This window comes from Anopheles merus, chromosome 2R (genome assembly GCF_017562075.2).
Source record: "Anopheles merus strain MAF chromosome 2R, AmerM5.1, whole genome shotgun sequence".
Taxonomy (NCBI): domain Eukaryota; kingdom Metazoa; phylum Arthropoda; class Insecta; order Diptera; family Culicidae; genus Anopheles; species Anopheles merus.
In genome coordinates this window covers 4,903,877-4,922,805 of record NC_054082.1, presented here as the reverse complement: position 1 = coordinate 4,922,805, position 18,929 = coordinate 4,903,877, and the positions used below count along the sequence as shown (strand labels likewise).

General features: G+C 48.2%; 1 protein-coding gene across 8 annotated transcripts in view; it reads left to right on the top strand.

The window, feature by feature from the left end:
- LOC121591182 (nicotinamidase) overlaps window positions 1-18,929 on the top strand; it is a 59,918-nt gene that overhangs the window by 21,789 nt on the left and 19,200 nt on the right. For 2 of the 8 annotated variants that reach the window (XM_041911660.1, XM_041911658.1), the window contains exon 2: window positions 8,356-8,438. In XM_041911660.1, the coding sequence (XP_041767594.1) occupies window positions 8,356-8,438 (83 nt within the window). The other 6 variants (XM_041911659.1, XM_041911656.1, XM_041911657.1 and 3 more) reach the window with 5 other exon arrangements.

Sequence of the window (18,929 nt, the reverse complement as noted above, 5' to 3'; positions counted from 1 at the left end):
GTGTTGTTGTGCCCGTTCCAGCAGCCCGCAGCTTTGCTCGAGTGTCCAGTTTTAATATCGGCTTTAATGCCGCGCCACACGACCAAATCACTGCACACACACACACACGAAACGGGGTGCAGCTTAAATTCATTACCACTAGGGCAGGATTGGTGGGTTTAATGAATGCAAACCATTCAAGGGCTATCTGCGGAGCAGTGCGAGAGAGAAAGGGAGACAGAGTTGAGGTTGGTCAATTTCTAACCACCACAAAGTTTTTGTGAGAGTGTCTCTATTTTTTGCTGTTGCTGCCGTGCTTTTCCTTTCATGCTGCAGTCGCGCGCTGTGTGTATATCATTGCTAATTAAAATGGAGCACGAGCGTTCGCTTTGGTGTCTAATTCGTACCCCCATCCGACCAGAGCGTGGCGGCAGTGGCGGCGACAGTGGCGGTTGGGTACGCGAGCTGTGATTATTTAATTATCCCCTCCCAGAAATATGCATTGAGTGGTGTCCCGCCGAGCCCTGCTTGGGCTTTGTTTTTCTCCTCTAAACGTCCCATTGTGGCGGTTCTTTATTTCGGCGAATAAGGCGAAATTCTTTGCCAAGAAGGAACGGCGCGCAGCAGAGGCCTTCTCATGATTCGCTTTTGAAAAACTTTGAAGCGAGATTGGATATGGATACACTTTAACCGGCTTCACGGACCGGTGTCACTTTGGGCTGTGGCTGATCTTGCTGGACAAAAGTGAGAAAATAAGTATCATAAGAAACGCCAAGATGAGGTCTTTTGGGGTAATTAGGGACTTAAATTTGACGGATTTTAATGATGTTAAAATTAATTTACGAAAACAAAATAAAGATATGAGGTTTTGCTTAATAAAATCAGTGCATTTTACTAAAACATTTACTTAACACTCTGCGACGATCACAGCGCCCTCTTGCGTGTATTTTGCTACAGCCAAATGTACGCTTTACCACAAATCCGATCTAAATCCCAGTGTGCATCGAGATTCAACATCCCCCAACTCCCCCCGGCAACCGTTTGTCTCAAACTTTTACAAGTGACGTAAATCCTTGCGTGTCACTGTCAGTCAGAGTGGAGTCACTTTTCTTTCAATTTGAATGGAAGAGCTTAAACTCACATTTAAAGAAAGGAAAAAAAAGCAACGGAATAGCTTACTTCCCCGTTGCGGCACTCACTCTGACGCGCATAACAGTGCCTCAGCAGCCACAATCAGATTCGCAAGATTGCATAGAGAAAAGCGACCCCACCCAACCTTGGGCGCCTCCATTCCATCCCATCCCATCCGATCCCTGAATGCTTGAGCCGCTAAAAACATCTTAATGAATTTTAATGAGCATTTTTGTGTGTGTCTGTGTGCTCGTGTGTCTTCTCCTCCTTCCCTCAGCCACTGTTTGTTGGCTGTTGCTTTTAAGTTGCGCCTCGTATTCGTGCTTTGACCACCGCGCGCGCGTTTAAGAAAAGAGCCTGCCGGCTGTTAAGCGATGCTGGTTTGTCGCAATCGCACACACTTTGGGGGGAACATTTTCGTCTTGTTTGAATTGATTCCGTCTTGTTTTTTATTCTCTCACTTTGCTCTGGTCCTCCTGCCCTCCCCCCCCCCCTTCTCCGCATGTTTTGTTTTGCCAGACATTGGGGAGAAAGAAATGTAAAAGTCATTTGAATGAAAGTATCTCTCAGTAGGCAGTGAGAAAGACACGCAAACCCTGTCCGTGGGGTGGAGCAATTTTTGGGAAGCTGCGATCCATACACGTACCAGGTGGGATGGAGGGTGGGTACAGTAGCAGGAGTAGGAGCCTCTTCAAAACCGAAGGGGAAATGGAGGTGAAGGAGGAGTGGCTCATAAATTATGCATACCGAGGGTGGCGGGTGGGGAGGTTTCGGCGTGCAAATAGCTTTTCGGTTTCGGTCGGGCCGGGTGTGCGTGTGCGTCGTCTGCGGCGTCTTCAGCAATCGAAGGCTAGTCCTCTTCGACAGGAGCTAAGACACAAACCCACACACACACACACATACACACACATACACACACACATACACAAGAAAATCGGGAAACAAATCACAGAAGAAATATGGAACACAATCATCGGTCGGTCGGATGGTTGACTTCGTAACGGGGTTTTCTGTGGCAGCTGAAGGTAGGTAGGTAGTAGGTAGGGGGGAAAACACACGATGCGACGACTGCGGTATGGAACGATCGAAATGTAACCGAATTTCGGCATCCGTTTTTGATGGAAAATCCTCAAAGTCTCATCGTGAAGGGAAGGCGCCCACCAGCAGAACACGGGGCGATGTACACGGGGCGATGACTTACGCAGAGAAGCGGGATCTAAAAAGGTTTCTCCCATTTTCCCAAATGCGTACTACCGTGTACCCTACACGTGTTGCGCTCCAAGACGGGGCAAATGTGGCCCGTGCATAACCGGCGTGTTCGGTGGAAAAAGTCGGCACCGACGGGAAACCGGGATTTCGTGGAAATTCCGTAACGTGCCGACACACAGCCCCGACGAGGGTAAGATGATATTTCCGAAGCAGAATAGCATTCAAATCCTTCAGCTTAAGTTTTCCCATTTTCCATTTCCATTCCCCCGGTGTAGCTAATTGCAGTGGGAAACAATTCGCAAAACGGTAACCCCCCGCGTCGCCCCGGTGTCACCACAAGATGTATTTATAGACTTCTGTTCTGCTTCTGTTGTTGTTCGGAGGAACAGGAATCCTTCCTTCTTGATTTGTTCGTGACTAGGATTCTTCCCGTTCTACAGAATAGATGGAATGTGTTTCATCATAGCTGCTTTATCTGCTATGTTCAAGTGGCGTTTTGATTGAAAGGCTTCGAAACACCGTCACAGTTGCGCGGTTGTTTAGCTCTAGGCTACTGTTTGCAACCTTATTTTATTTGCCTTCAGCAATGCATCGCCATAGTACTTTCATGATTCAACTGAAAAAAGAATGCTTGTGTCTGCATTAAACATACAGGGGGGGTTTACAGGGGGCATTTGACAGGACAAGCGCATCAGTTGTTTTTGGGAACGTCATCACGCTTAGGGCATATAAACGTGTTCAAAGTAATGCGCTATAACTACAGAATTAGGTAACCCTAGGTAACGTGTTCGTCCCTTGTAATTGTATTGTATTTTGCACTAAAATCTGACCAGCTTGTAAACAACCACATTTCCAAGCTGTCAATGTGCCCTAAATCCGTTTATACACTTGTAGTTGAATACTTTCTTGAATCCGCAACATCGGAACTGTGAAATTGTGCACCACGCATGCGACTTTAAGTGCGAAGGTTGTCTAAAGCGTGATGACTTTCCGAAAACAACTGTTGCGCTTATACTGTCAAATGCAGCAGTAGCGTGAAAACGTTGCTACGCCTGCGAAATCAAGTAACAAAAACCCTGTAAAACCGAACTGTGGAAAAAAAATACAAAAAAAAAAAACATTTTCCCAATAATCCATCATTACGATGGAAATTGATTGTGCTGAAAGAGATTTTTTGCTTTTAATTAAAGTAATTGATACGGCTTACGGCAGTTGGAATATGGTTTGATGATGATAATAAAAACTTTCTTCTTACCCTTGTTTCCCTATCAGTGCCTATCCTGCCTCAGTGCATCCTAGGCTTGACATGAGGCTTGTAATGATTATGGAGTTTTTGGAATTTAAAAAATCGATTGATTTAAATAGAATTTCATCAATCGATGCTGCAGCTGTGCTCGAATTAAATGCTTAACAACAGCTTTCCAAGAGTCTCATGTCAATGGGTTTATTCCTCGTAAATAGATGAAACGGTCTTCGAGCAACATGATGAAATAGTCAACTCGATACGCAAATTCCAACCGTTCCCCCCAGTTTGATGCTTTCTTTGTGTGTGTGTGTGTGTGTGTGTGTGTGTGTGTGTGTGTGTGTGTGTGTGTGTGTGTGTGTGTGTGTGTGTGTGTGTACAAAACCACTCATATTGTGCTGTTAAAATTGATTTTATCGTAATACGTACGTAAAACAGGAGTCCGCTTGCCCGGACCCAAACGGGAAAACATTCCACGAAACATCCAATGGGTTAATAATAACCGCGTAAACTTCCCTTTTCAATCGCACAGCACGTTTAGACGGGTGTGTGTGCGCCTTCCAAGAGGTTGGTATTTGCAAGTCGAACAATTTCAACCGGAGTTGTGTTGGGTGTTTTTTTTTTCTTTTTCGGGGGAGTTGTTTCATCCCGTGGTGAAGTTTATTTCATGGACCACCTTACCCGGTTGCTGGCAGTTTTGTTGCGCCGCTGCTGCAACCGTGGCGTCCCCAAAGCCCAAAAGCACCACCATCGCCACGCCAGAGACCGCCGGAGACGAGTTAATGATGGAAATATTTTCGGAAAAGCATCATCATACCATCCGACCCGAACGGACAGCATAATCGGTTTGCCTTGGCTTCACCGTTTTGCCCTCCATTCCTGCACTGTGCCAGACGCGGGATACTGTGTTGTTTTCGACGTGGTTCCGAGATGCTGGTTTCAGTCCGGCGGGGGGGGTTTGCTGCCGAGCTTCCATCTCCCAGGCTTTGGCTCCGCTTAATCCTAGCGGCTTGTGCCTGTTATTACGCGCACCATGCCGCAAGATGGTACAGTGAACGCAATGGCGCGGGAGAGGGGAGGGCAAAGAGAACACACGGTACACGGTGTGCGCAACGCGGGGTCTCATTACACGTACCGAGAAGGACCGACCGGGACCGAGACCAAGGATACCGTACTGCTACCGACCGGGTTACAACACTGGCCTCAAACAGGCTCCATTATTTTGAAGCTTCAAGACAATCTTCGCACCAGTTTTGGCACGCCGGGAAAATAATCCCCGAGTGAAAGCGAAGGAAGTGAAGCGCATTAAAGGAGTATTTAATTTTCTCTCCCCCAAACGGGTTCACTCGACGGAAGGGTAGACCCGGTGGCGAAGGGTTCTTGCCCGTAGACCGATCGTAAGCTTCGTCGTCGCCGTCGTCTTGAACGGCGTGGTCCACAGCATAATCAGCGCGAGGAATTGAGGGGGGTACCACCACCGGAAAGGAAGGTCTCGTTGTGCGCCAGTTCGGAACTAAGACCGAAGAACGGCAGCAGTAGCAGAAGAAAAGACTTCCGTTCCGTGCGCCCGTGCACCGTCGAGGGCAAGGGATAATTCACAGTGGCGCTAATGTTAAAAGGATTACGCCTGGCAACGGCTCACCGCCGTGTTGTAAATGCTGCGCGTTCCGTCGCGCGTTCGGTTCGGTAGAAGAAGCCTGAGACGTTTCATAGTGCGGAAAAGGAAAAGGAGCGGGAAAGCGGTGGATTTTCACACGCAATCAAAAAGAAATTTACCTTGCAATTTGGAGCAAACTTTCCCCCAGCAACGAGTCGAGCGATGCGAGCGAAGAAATCGTCCACCACATGTGTGCCGCTGCTGCTGCTGTTGTGGACGATAATACGAAGATACAAAAAAAAAAAAAAACAAAAACCCTATTCTCCATCCCACACACACACACACACACACACACACACACACACAAAGAGACACAGAAAGTTTAGTCGTTTGGGTTTAGTTTAACTATTCCGGGCAGCATCTTAGCGTTAATTTGCTGTTAACATTCTATCCATTGCATCGCGCCGAGGTAATGGTAGGAGTGAGGACACGAACCAACAGCCATAATTTCGATACATAAGGAAGGGGCGGCGGCTTTTAAATGGATTGTGTCACTGGTAATAGCACGGGCGTGCAGGGGAGACGCTTGAATCCTGATCCTTTGCAGCAACTCCGTCCGGCGTATGTTTACGATCCGGACATCCGTCGTACGGTTGGAGCGGACATCCGGACGCATTAACAGCAGCCATTGAACGGTATTGTCATTACACAAAGCAGTGAAACGGGTTTATATCGTTGTTTGGTATTCCGGTAACGCACCACGACGACACAAGTAATTGTTCAGTTGAAGAAGACTGCGTCCCAGAAGACTGTGTCTTTAGAATGGCCTTTAGTGTCGTGTGGTTTGTTAATAAAACTATCCACTTTTAACACTCCAGCTCGACAGCAATGGCGATTGGAAGTTGTTTTATTGATGCAGAGGCGGATATTCGAAGCGAAGCAGATGATAAGGACCTTCGAAGATCGGTCTTGTATTTCGTATTTAACATTTGAAAAAAAGAGCTTCTGCCTCTTATCGTCTTGGCTGACGTTCCTTCGAATTTGGTCCTTCGAACCGGATGACGACCCATTCCCAAAAATTACCATTTCCACTCGATCGTTGGACCTACGACCTACGAACTCATTACGTATGTTATTTTTATCTTGAAGAATAATATTTTTCTACTCCAAGAATTGGCACAACGTCGCTGGACACAACTTTCGGAGCATAATTTACTTTGCCTAAACTGTTGTACTATGAAAACCGAACCGAAACGTACCCAATACCGTCAGATCCTCGCAGGCCTTGGTGCGCTCGCACGGTCGGTTTGTTTACAGTGTTAACTCATGCGGTCTAATGGCAGGACAGTCCAATTCCCATTGCCCGGCAATGATGATGCTACCAACAGGAGCCTGGCTGGCCGCTTTTGGGCCGCAATTACATGGAAGGATATAAATAACAAACCTTCTAAGGAAAATATCGTTCTCGATGTATTTTGGCCATGTTTGAATAATAAGCCCCATCTCTCCGTTGCACGATTACGACCTCCTGAAAATGAAACGGCTCAATGAAACTCAGTAAATCGCACCCACAACATTTTCCATTCCGATCTGTGTGCATTACTGTGGACAGTTCGTCTGTTCGTTTTGCCCTATTCCAACACGCGCGCGCGCCAACCACCCGAGCGCCCCCCCCCCCCCACTGCGTGCAACTGTCAATCTGGCCTAAAATTTCAAACTCCCAAAAAAAAAAAAAAACTGGCCCAACGTCAAACGTCACGCTCTTAAACTTTCCCCGCACGGGCGCAATTCTTCGCCGCAGTGTTCCGGTGCTTCGGTCGTGCACTGCGCGTAGCAACGCACGTCATCGCGGCTCGTGGGGCAGGCGGGCACTGGGAACTATTTACCCGCGTTGCTATGGTCACCGTGCGGCAGGTTTCTTCAATAAGCACGTTGCCAACGCGGCACGGGCCGCCGCTTTCGGGAAAGTCAGCGCTGCTCGGTGCGACCATTTTCACGTTCTCCATCCGTGCGGTCAGACCGGTGTGTTGTGGCCTCGCTTCAGGAGGGGACTGTCCCGTGATATAACCCCGCACTCGATTACGGTTCCGGCACTCACCCAACGGGGTTTCATAGGGTGTACTGCTACGCCTGTTTGTGCCATTGTTGTGTTTGCTGATTCCGGGACAGCTCTCCTGGACAGGGTCAGGACAGAACCTGTAACCGTCCGGCGGCGAGTGGTGGTTGTGTGTGCGCGTGTGTGTCTGCAGTACATGGGCTTGTACTGCAGTGTGTTCGATTGCCAGTCACCAGTTAGTGCACCAAATTCTCACATTTTTACGAACCAGCCGCGCCGACAAGGGCCTGCCTCGTTTGACGTTTGACGCACACACGATCGACGACAAACAAACAAACCAAAAAAACCGTGCCTTCTAGAGCCGGCAGTTGGTTAAATCCCTCCATTGGCTTAGTAGTGTGTGTGTGTGTGCGTTTGAGTTTGTGTGTTGGTGGTGTGTCCAAAGCGACTAAGTGTGCCGTACCACACAACACAACTACAACTACAACAGCAGCAAAAACAACAACAACAGCAAAAATCATTCCCTTTTCCGAATCGTACCGTCGATTTGTGTGTGTTGTTATGGTGCTTACCTTTGACAGTTGGCTAATTATTGAGGAGATGCGCTCTGTGTCGCTGCTGCTGCTATGTAGTAGTAGTAATAGTATCCTCATTTCCCAGTAATCTCCATTTAGTAGCCCTTGCTCTCCTCCCGTACCGTCGAATTCCCCCAAACCTTTCCAAGTTTGCTTCCCAAGAGTTGTGTCTCTCTGTTGTTGACTTGTGTGCTTCTTGCTTGAACCGCTTCCGTTTTTTTCTGTTTGTTGTTTCCGTTGTTCGTGTTGCTACAAATTTATGTGTACCTAATCTGTGCCATCCATTCCTAGCTACCCGGACCCGGACTCTCGCGTCCATAAAACAACGGGTCACTTGTTGTTAGCGCGCCCGACAACAAGACTGTACTAATAATAAAATGCTTTTGTTTTTGTCTTTCTCTCCTTCTTTCTTCTCGCACTGGTTTGCTGTTTGGCCGACGTGGCTGGTGCTGGTGACTTTGCTTCCTGTCGGCTTAACCATGATTAACCGTTCCATCCCCCCCTCCGGCCAACCCTTCTCCCAACCATCCCACGGATCAACGGTGCCGCGGCGGAAACCCAGCAGCCGACGGAGCTCCCAGACGAGGACTTTATGACGAATCCTTCGCTGGCCATGGACGCTTGTTTCACCGCTTTCGACAAGGATGGGTAAGAAGCTATGCTGTGTGAAGCGGTGTAGAGTGAAGCAAAAAGGTTACATTTCGCGGACCTTTCCAACGGGGAGGGTGGTGGTTAAGGGGCAAAACATTGTGTAGCTGTCAGAGTTAGGGGTTTGTTGTTTTGGCTGGCGCTTGCCATTTGGGAATGCCACGTCAAACGAGAGAAAACAACAGGGACTAGCCGTGTCAGCTACGCGCGCGCGAGGACGAGTGAGCTTCGTGTGAACTGTCATGTTGATGGGCGGCTTCCCATGTTGTGGCGCCTTGCCACAATACCACATCAGAATGCCACTTTTTACAACTTACTATAAAACATTTATCGTTTGATATTTACCTCTTTCCGTACTGTAAGAGAATAAACGCATTTTCAACCTTCAATTTCTATCGAAAGCTTACAAAAGCTTTCCACAGAAAACCCCCCAACCCAACGATCTGCCCACTTTCTCAGGTATGGACTCCCATCTTGCTTGGCTTCACGTGCTTCGTTCGTTATCCAGTCTAGGGGTTAAAGGTCTTACCTCTTTTGCACACACCAACACACCGCTTCTGTGGCGTACTTGCCGCGCTGTTGCGTTGTTTGGAAGCTTATATTGAACCCTCCGTATGTCCCCGGAGTGCGCCACAAAGCGGCAACCAGAGAATATGTCGCAGTGGGATAAAAATAAACCCGTTTTATGGCAATTCAATAAAATGCACTATCGCTACCTGCCTGCCTGGTGTGCCTTCGTCCCCCAGCACCAGTACCGGCACGGCATCAAATGCTCCACACGTCCGCACTATTTCTTTAACCTGCAGCTTGCTGGGCAGGTGGAGTGAAGTATGAAGTTTGATTGGTTCATTTCATGCCATGCCATCGTGGTTTATGTGCTGAAATAAGCGTACGACGGATTGCACCTTGCGGGGAAGCGGCTGTTGTTGTGCCGTTTGCGTGAATGTGAGTGTATAAAAATTGGCACTTGGCGTGGAACCGTTGACTGTGCCGTGTGGCGATGATTCCTTCCTGCCTCAGCCTGGTACCTCCGACGTTCGATTAATCCGTGTTGATTGCGCTTGATGCTAAATCAGCCTATTACGGATTGCATTGCCGTACGGTGGCTGCACTTTACCCCTGCTCATCGTAAAACCGGATCGATGATTAGCATATGCTAAACGCTATTGTGCATGTTTATGTGACAGTTCACACACAAAAAAAGAGTGACTTTTAAAGGGCATACCAAATATTGCCTTCAATTGAACCCGCTCCCTTGTGGTTCATTGGCCGGCGAAACAAAGCGATTGCAAATTGAACCTGTATCGATCCCCCCGCGACGCAGCATACTGTCATCATTCCGGCTCATCAAATGCATCAAATTCCTTTGCACATTCTATCAAAATCTCATCCCTCCTCTCGTGCATCCACCGCCCCATGTACCTGCGCGTACCATGCTCGACAGGTCACCACCGACGTACGTGGTGATCGTACAAATCGCGCAGCAATGCAATGACAACCCAGTGATGAATTGATTTTGATTTATTACTCCCCCCCCCTCAAAATGGCGAATTTCACAAGCGCACGTTCTTCGTACCATGCAAATTGTCCTCCATTTATGTGGGTTGCTGGGTGCCAGCCACAAGACCAAGCTCCTTGGCAGATATCGTACGCTGCACGCTCTCCCTGACAACGCTCCAGATTTTTCCCGACTCGGCTTCCGCGGCCACGTACCTGGGCATCGAAATGTGTGGATAAAATTTCAAATCATATTGCTTCCTGGTGGCAGTAAAAGCAAAAGCAGGATGAAAAAATACCGGCACAAATTGTTCATCTTTCCACGTGCCTTCCCGAAGCGGGAATATCTTGCAGTTGAAAACCCCCACGGGTGGCACGGGGAGAGAGAGAGAGAGAGAGAGAGCAAAAAAAAGAACATGTTTTCCTGCGATCGTGAAAATTACGTTCACAACGACGACGACTGCAGGGTGGGATTTCTTCCAACACTCTCAAGGGATACACTCACACACACACATACGGAGACACACATACAAAGTTCTCTGGTGCTTTTCTGCGCGGTGGGCATCTCGCCATGGCGAAAGGAAAATGTATTACCTTTTGATCGGGCAATAAATTTCAAATTTTCTCACTGTTTAAACGCCCTGAACGACTGGCAGACGACACACACACACACAGACACGCACACAGGTCCCTCTGTGCTCATGGAGGGTGTGTGTGTGTGTGTGTGTTCCGGACGTGGCATGTCGAACCATTGAACGTGAAGCTTGTCGAAGTTTTCTTGCCAAAAACTTCCCCCGCTTCCGGTTAGTTCCAAGGGTGATCACTTTTTGTGCGCGCTCTCCCTTCTCTCGCTGTCCACCGAGAACTGGATGCATCGCTCCCATTTGCCGGGTAAAAGGCAGCTCGCCTTTGGGAAAGCTGGGTGGAAAATTTATGTCTCACGCTCGGTTGAGATGTGACCTGCTTTAGCGGGCTCCCTTCCGTCCCCAAACAAAGATCCTCCGGAAAAGAAGGTAAGCCCGGAGCGTAAAGTAAAGGGCCTCAGAGGTGCAGAAGACTTGCTGCTGCAACCCGGCACCCGGCGGCCCTGGGGTAGTGCAGCACACAGCGCGCGAGAGTTAAGAAGCGCACGATGCGCACGAGTAGGAAACATCCTATTTTGGCAAGTTGCAAAACGCCACTGTTTTATTCCTATTGTGTGAAGGCTGTAAAGTTTTACGAGTGCGCCAGCCATCCAGACTTGCCCTGCAAAAACGCTCACAATCGCACACACACAGACACAGACACAGAGTGTGATTGTGGGTACGTTCGCGCTAAAATAGCGATACCATCGTGTGCGCGGGGGGCGGTGTTGTGATGGTTTGTGTCTTCGGCGGCTTTCGACACGTACCGTAGATAAATGTTAATCTGCTTTTGTGGCATCGGAGAGCAACTCCCCTCCCCCCCCCCCCTTCATCCCCTCTCCGAATGCAACGCTTTTGTTGGCAGTGCAGTAGTGCTGGGAGGGAATTTATGGCAGGAAACTGTTTCTATCGGGCAGGGGGCCTTTATCCCGAGGCGAGCTGCATGCAGACGAAGCAGGGGAAAGCGCGCGATGGATGGTGGATGAGGTGTTTTTACGATCGTTATTGTTAACATTGATGGCGCATATCGGGTTTTATGGGCGAAAGTTAAGTTTGCGATTGATTTGTGAAGTTAGGGAGAGTTTTTATTTGGCTGCTTCTTCGATCGTTACCATTTTGATGCGAGCACGATAAAGGAGGGTGGTGGCGTGCAGGGTTGTTTACATTTTAAAGCACGTTTCTTTCGTATTTGTACATAATAGTTGAGAGGTTGTATACATAAAAGAAGGATTGTTGGAAATCCTGGAATGTAATTTTCCAGCACATTTTGATTAGAATTAATCTTTCTCTTTTTTCCGAAAAACAAAGTCCAAGCATCGACCTGGAGTGAACAATCTCGAATTGAATCTAACGGAAATGGCGCTTCCTTTTTCCCTACCTACTTTAAAAACACAACCACTGTAGAGTAGAAACAGAAACTCATTTGCGTGTATGCTAAACTAAAAAGAAACCGAACAGACAACGAATTTCAATCGCAATTGGGTATAATTGGATTGCATTGATACGGTATCTTTTTTGCTGCTGCTGCTGCTGCTGATACCGCCACTGCTGCTCCTACTGCCAGTGAAAAGCGCAGGAAGTGATAGCGGATAATAAAATAAAACTGCACAACAATTTTAGGCGAGCATCCTCCAGGTAGCAGCACTTTGTGTGTGTGTGTGTCACCAAGGGGGAAAAAATAGAACCACCACAAAACCCATTTCCTTCCCAGAAACTCCAGACACAGACAGAGGCTCGTGTCTCGGGGCCGGGTTTTTCGCACACCGTCTCACGAGGAGGAAAGGAGGAATGGTGTTCGGTCTAGCTGGCATTTTGCATAGCCAAGCTGCTCAGGCAGTGCCTCACACGCTCGTGGGTATATTTTTGTCCTCCCAATATTGCCCTCCCCACGGTGTCCTCACGGCATTGTTGGTCGCTTTCGCTTCGTGTGCACAAAATTGGACGGAAAACGGGGGACGGGATTGCTCTTTCTCGCGCAGTCCCGGCAAGGTGTTGTTGCTGTTGTTGTTGTTGTTGTCTCGCGCTATCAGGGTGCCACAGATGCACCAAAACTGCACAATGGGTTTTCTGCTGCCGCCCGTGTGTGTGAGAGAGAGAGAGGGGACAGTGACGCCCGGGCCCATCTGACAATGGAACCGACAACGAGTGACACTCGATTTGCTGTCACAATATTCCAGTGACAATGATTAGAGAAAGTATGCCGGGGTAGTGATAGGGGGGGGGGGGAGGGGTGCGGGAATGGAGCCCATCATCTACCCCCAAGCTCCTTCACCCATGACCCACGCCTCTGGGGAGGGTATAGGGGGGGAAAGTATAAAACATAGCAACAGTAAAAGAGTTGCAGAAACAAGTGTTCAGGTTTCGAGGATTTTCCATGTTTTTTTCTCTCTCTGCTTTCCACCAATCCATGGACAGGAGAGACGCACGGTGGCCTGTGGTAACTCGCCTCCCTCTGTGTCTGTGACGCTGACAGCTGCCTCTGTCCGGGTGATGTTCCGTGTCTGCTCCGTACTCCGATTGTATGTGCCCGACGTCGTCGTCGTCGTCGTCGTCGTCGTCGTCGTCTATTGTTTTCGAGCTCGGGCATCAAATTGGATGCCTGTCATCGCCCGGGCTCTATTACCACTACCACACTACTAGGCCGCGGGTGTATTGGTGTGCAAAATGGAAGGCGATACGAGCGTGCACACGTCACCGCGCACTATGGTGATATGGCGTGAGGAAAACCTGTGCGCGCCTACCGGCCTGGGGCCCCGGGTGTAGCGTATTCAGCGCGCTGGCTTTTAACCCCCTTCCCACTGGGCCTCTTCTTTTCCACCTTTCGGACTAATTTTACCCGACACCCAGCGTTCGCCGCGCTTGAGAGCAGTTCCATTTATGGGACACGGTGACGGGGCGTTGTTATTGGCGGCGATAGTTGGAGCATTAGGCGTCATAAAAAAAAAAAATTGGAGAAAAACACGATACAGGACACATTTGGAAAATGGCAATGGCAGCGAACGAAGAATGAACACGCTTTTATGTGAAGCAGTACGGTCGGTGTGATTGGTTGATAAATGGCACGAAGATTAGCGAACGTAGCGTTTTTTTCTGTTCGATATAGTGGTGGTACGATATTGTGTAAACGAGACTTTGATTGCATTGTAATGATACGCCTAAGGGAATCTGATGCAAAGGACACTACTGCTAGTTGGTATATTGATGTTGATTATTCAAAAATAGACGTTAAAAGCTTATTTGTGCTTTAAACGTGTTGTTGCCGATCGTTTACTGAAATGTGTTACAAGCGCCTAAAACTATGCAATTGACATTACGAATGATGTCTTTTAATGTTCTTTCAAAACCGTTCTACCTTTTTAGTTGTGAAAAGTAAGAACACAGCACAAACCCAGCTTTAAAATGCATGAAAAATGTCACTCCTTGCAAGGGAAAAGGTTTTGCCCTTTTGATTGCATCTGCATTGCATTTCAAAGTGGCAATGGTTCCGGTTCCATTCCCTCCTATTGGTGCCCCAGTTCGTCGCGCTGCCTCTACTAGCAAAACAAATAATACCCTTCAACCACCGACCACCGACGTTATTATGATTATTCGTCGCACAAAATCAATCATCTCATTTCGCCGAACCGAATAGACCTTTCAGTTCCAGTTCCGCGGCAGTTCTGCCCCACTGTCTGCCTGCCTTTACTAAAGATTCTTCCTTTGCAAATGTCATCCCCTGCTGCTTCCTGCTGCTCAGCAAAAGGGCACAAGTTTGTGGCACTACTACTGCTACTACTACCACTACTATACCATCAAGCACCATCAAAAATTGTGCATACAAAAGTGCAAAAAAGTGCTCGCCCAATCATCCGTACCACACAGTGTGGGAGAGGGTGCGCGCACACGCGTTCGAATCTCTCCGCACGTTCCCCTCCATCTTGCCCGTCGCGTCATGCCACAACATGCCCTCTTTGCACAGGAAGAACTATCCCGACCGGGTGCTCTCGACCGCGCTTCAGCAGCGCGGCATTTCGGGCATCCGTCCGCCGGAAGGTGACGACGACGACGAAACGACGAAAGAGGAAGGAAAACATTTCCGGATATCCGAAGTAATTTATTTTGTGTGTGTGTGTGTGTCTGCATCCTTTCCTCGTTCACTTCGCGTCGCAACCTTCGAAAGAGACAGAAAGAGAGCCACAGCGCCACAGTTGGATGCTCCGTGCGATGTCAGCTACAGGGCTTACCAGTAGAGCACAGTGTGGCAGTAGCGCGGCACCCAGAACAGGTTGGTTGGTTGATAAATTTCGATATCGTGCTACCTTTTCGGGATGGATTCAGCCGGGGGTTTTTTTTTTTGTACTTCTTTGCACTTCATGCTACCACCGTTTTGGAAAATCCTCTCCTCGGTTGCGTGGATTGTTCGGTGGCAGGGCTGAGGATTTTGTCTGCCATTTATTGGGAAGTACGATGAATCCGGACGTATTCCCTTCTCCTGTGTACCTCCTCTTGGGTGTTTGGAAAAGGTGGAAATCTAAAAATGGAACCCACTTCCTCCCCCCCGTGCGTTTGAGGTCGCAAGGAGGCGAGCAAGGGGAGGGCATTTCCCCCTAACTACATTTATCTACCATCCCCAGGAAGCCAGGGGTTATTGGACACCATTCGTCAGCTCGTGGCAGTGATCAGATCAAATAAATAAACCCACAGAGCTATGAGGGGGAGGATCCTTTTTTTTTTTGCTTGCTTCCTCGGGACACCACACACACACACACACACACACACACACACACACACACACACACACGTGCGCGCATTCCGGTCATATGTGTGTCGGTTAACGCGCGCGCGTACAGGATGGGATCAAAAAATAGAAAGAGAGGTTAGAGCAAATTTATTCATGGCTTGGAAAAATTGGTCCATTTTGGACCCGCCCGACCAGCACCCGACCCCACCTGCCGGAGCGAGGGATTTTATGATCCCCACACGACGGCGATGGCGACGACCAGGGGGCAACAAAATTAAATGAATCGAAATCGAGTTATATTTTCTCATTTGCGGTTATGATACCGCCATTAGTTTTCATCGATGGACATCAATTGTTTTTGGCTCTATCTTTTTTTTGCCCCCCCCCCCCCCCCCCCCCCCCCCTTGATCCCAACCCGATCCCAACACCAGTGGGTTATTTTTTTGCAATTCGCTTTCTATTTATGTATTTATTATAAAGTCCCGCCCGTTTTTTTGGTTCTTTCTGACCCTTCCACCGATGGTAGTACGCAGAGAGAGAGAGAGAGAACTAGAGGCAGAACAGGTCGAAAATCTCTTTAGCCCCTGTTTTACCGGGCAACCGGCGAAAGGTCGTCCACCGGCGTATAACGAAGCGACCATCGTGGTTGTAATGTGTTCTATTTTGTCCGTCGGAAGTAGCGGACCTTTTTGGCGCGCGCGCACACATTTCACTGATGCATGATCCTCATCATCATCAGTTTGCCGAAAACCCTTCCCCCCCGTTTTGGTTGGTTGGTTCGCCGAAGGGAAAAGATGGAAATTTATTACGGCTTTATCCCCAAAAAAGAGAGGAGCCACGCTTTTCCTTTTGCTTATGATGTTGTTGATGATGATGATGGGTGAAAATCCTTCTTTGTTTTACGGCGATATCATGTTTAGCAGCGTTCGTTTTCTGTTCGGTACAAACCGGTTGCTGTAAACCCAGCTCTACCGCTTTGTAGAGATAGAGACGATAGCGCAAGAGGGAAAGGTGTATGTGAAAATCTGCATGATCGCAAACGTCACTGTTCAAGGGAAGGACAGTTTTAAATCCCATCACCGTTTGTGGTCTGCCAGGCGGCGTGCAGGAAGTGTAATAAACATTCAAAAAACGTGCAACAAACACACACATCGAGGTATGTGCTAATCGCGCGCCTTCTCTCTCACCCGTTTATCTGTTGGACCGGTATAGTTATGGGGGAAATAGTTTTCCGGTGAGTGATATACATACACACACACGTACACAAAAACACACGCGATATAATAAATCACTCATAAAAGCGGACGCTGCGCGCTGTAAGATACAGAGCGGGCGGTTGATAGATCCAGCACAGACCAGGACACAGTCGGGGCGGTGGTGGGCGGAGAGGAGGGTGGTCTCATGTAAATTGTTTGCAGTTGTGGGACGGACGTGTTGCGCGCTGGCACTGGCAGTGACAAAGTGCCGTTGAAATGTTGTCGTAGCGGATGAGACAAATTTATGGGTGCTCGTGTTTTAAAACGCGTTGCCGCTTCCTAAGTTGATGTTAAATAGTTGTATGAAGGGCCCGGGTTTACATGGGCAGCCGCCGGCGTGGAGTGTTTGGTGTGATTAGCTGTGGTACACCTGTTTTTTTTGTTTTTGTTTTGGGGGGGTGCGTATGGAGCCAAGGGGCTGTGGGAAGATTGAAGTTATAATGTTTGGTTTGGAAGGCGAAGCACGTCCTTTATTTAGAGCGGAGGGGTTTTAAAGCGTTAGCTTCGGTGGTTTGCTGTTGCTAGATCGTACAGGTTGATGTGTTGGATGATTTGTTGATTTAATGAATTGGTTGTATTACAAGGAAGATTATACAACTTACAATGTCGGAATTACTTATGAAAACATGCCACTACACTTCTGTGCGAATAAAAGAGCCGCATGAAGGCATGAGTATGGGTGTGAAATATCCAACGTTAGAGCCTAATGCGCCTTAAAGTATGCAATCCGCTTGTTAGAAGCCATGTAATAGAGTAATCAAGAAGGCGACATTGCTGTTTAAGATGTTGATGGTCATATTTTTATACTCTTAATATAATTTAGAGGGCTAGTATTGGCTGTTCAGTTACTTACCATTCACCTTTAAACACCCCCTTTGACACGAACTGCTTTGTCAAACTTGATCTGGAAGAAGAAAATATCGTTATTAAAAATACAAAAGAATGAAAGAGAATACTCGTCAAAAACTTTAATTTAAAATTACGTCGCCTGATACACATCATCCGTCAGAGGAGATTTAATCATCATTATGGGAAATAAAATACAGAGAAAACAGTCAATAACGTGGCGAACAGAAAAATGCTCCGTGTAAAACCATGTTTCCCTTTCCATAACGTTCAATCTCTCACACATATATACACAACCCATGGTCACATATCGCCACAGGAAGGCACACACAAAGGCGCAAACAATAGCCGCATATTAATCACCCATTCTCCGGGCTTTTCAGCAGACTAGTAGTAGAGCACGATGGGCCCCAATGGGAAGGCAAATGTGAGACGTCAATACGATCGATAGCTTCGGGAAAGCAAGAGGATCCACACACACACACACACACACATCACCCGCCCGGTCGATCGGTTTGGAACGAGTGTGAACACATGAAATTCAATCAATCCAGCGCAAACACACACACACACACATGCGGCTCGCTAGAGACAGCCGACGAACGGGGATGATGACGCAGCGAGAGCGACGCCCGGGCATGATTCGAAAGTAATTAGCGATAGTTTGACGAGCGGCTATTCTCGAAAGACAATAATGACGACGACGATGATGATGATATTTTGATGATAATGAATAGACGTGTTTGGGTGTGAGTGTGCCGCAAGGCGATGCGATCCATTGCTTACGGTGAACGATTGACGTCACAAATCAAAGCCCCGACGTGCACCCGGTACACACAACCGTTGTCCGTGACGTCATCGCGGTATTAAATTAAACTCACATCAGAAAGGCGAGCAATTTCACCCTATTGTGAGGGGCTGAATGCACCCCAACCCCCCCCCCCCCCTCTCTCTCTCTCCCTTCTCTGCCGCATAATGTTTGCATCGTGTTGCATGTATAATTAACATATTGCGCTTGCAAGACAACACGCGCGGGCTAAAAGTTTAACAAAGTAGCCTTTGAACTGTTGTTCAAGCAGCAGCGAGCACACTTCACAAATTCCCCTCGAGGTGAACCATTTAACTTAATTTGTTGTATGCGAGTGTGCTGTGTGCTGTGTGTGTGACTGCTTTAGTAAGGATGTACAATTGCCACCCGTTGCGTTACAGAAGGCCACTAGGTAACTGGGGGGTGTGAAAAGTGCAACAGACCATTAAAAAGACGCATTCCGGTAAGTGAGTGGCCGGAAGCGCAGCAACACTGTTCATTCATTTCGCGCACAATGAGCGGCTCGCTTCAGAAGCGGGCAGGCAAGTGAAATTAGTGCAATGACGATGGCAGTGTAAGGATGAAAGCGACAGGAGGGGAAGGGAAAGTTTTGCCCGTTTCGTTTCGATTTCAGTTTCCTTTCCAAACCCCCGGCCCCCTTATGATTCTTTTCTCACCGTTGCCATGGCGCCGCCGCTAAGCGAACGCGCGAGCAGAACCACATGGTTTTGTGGCAATTAA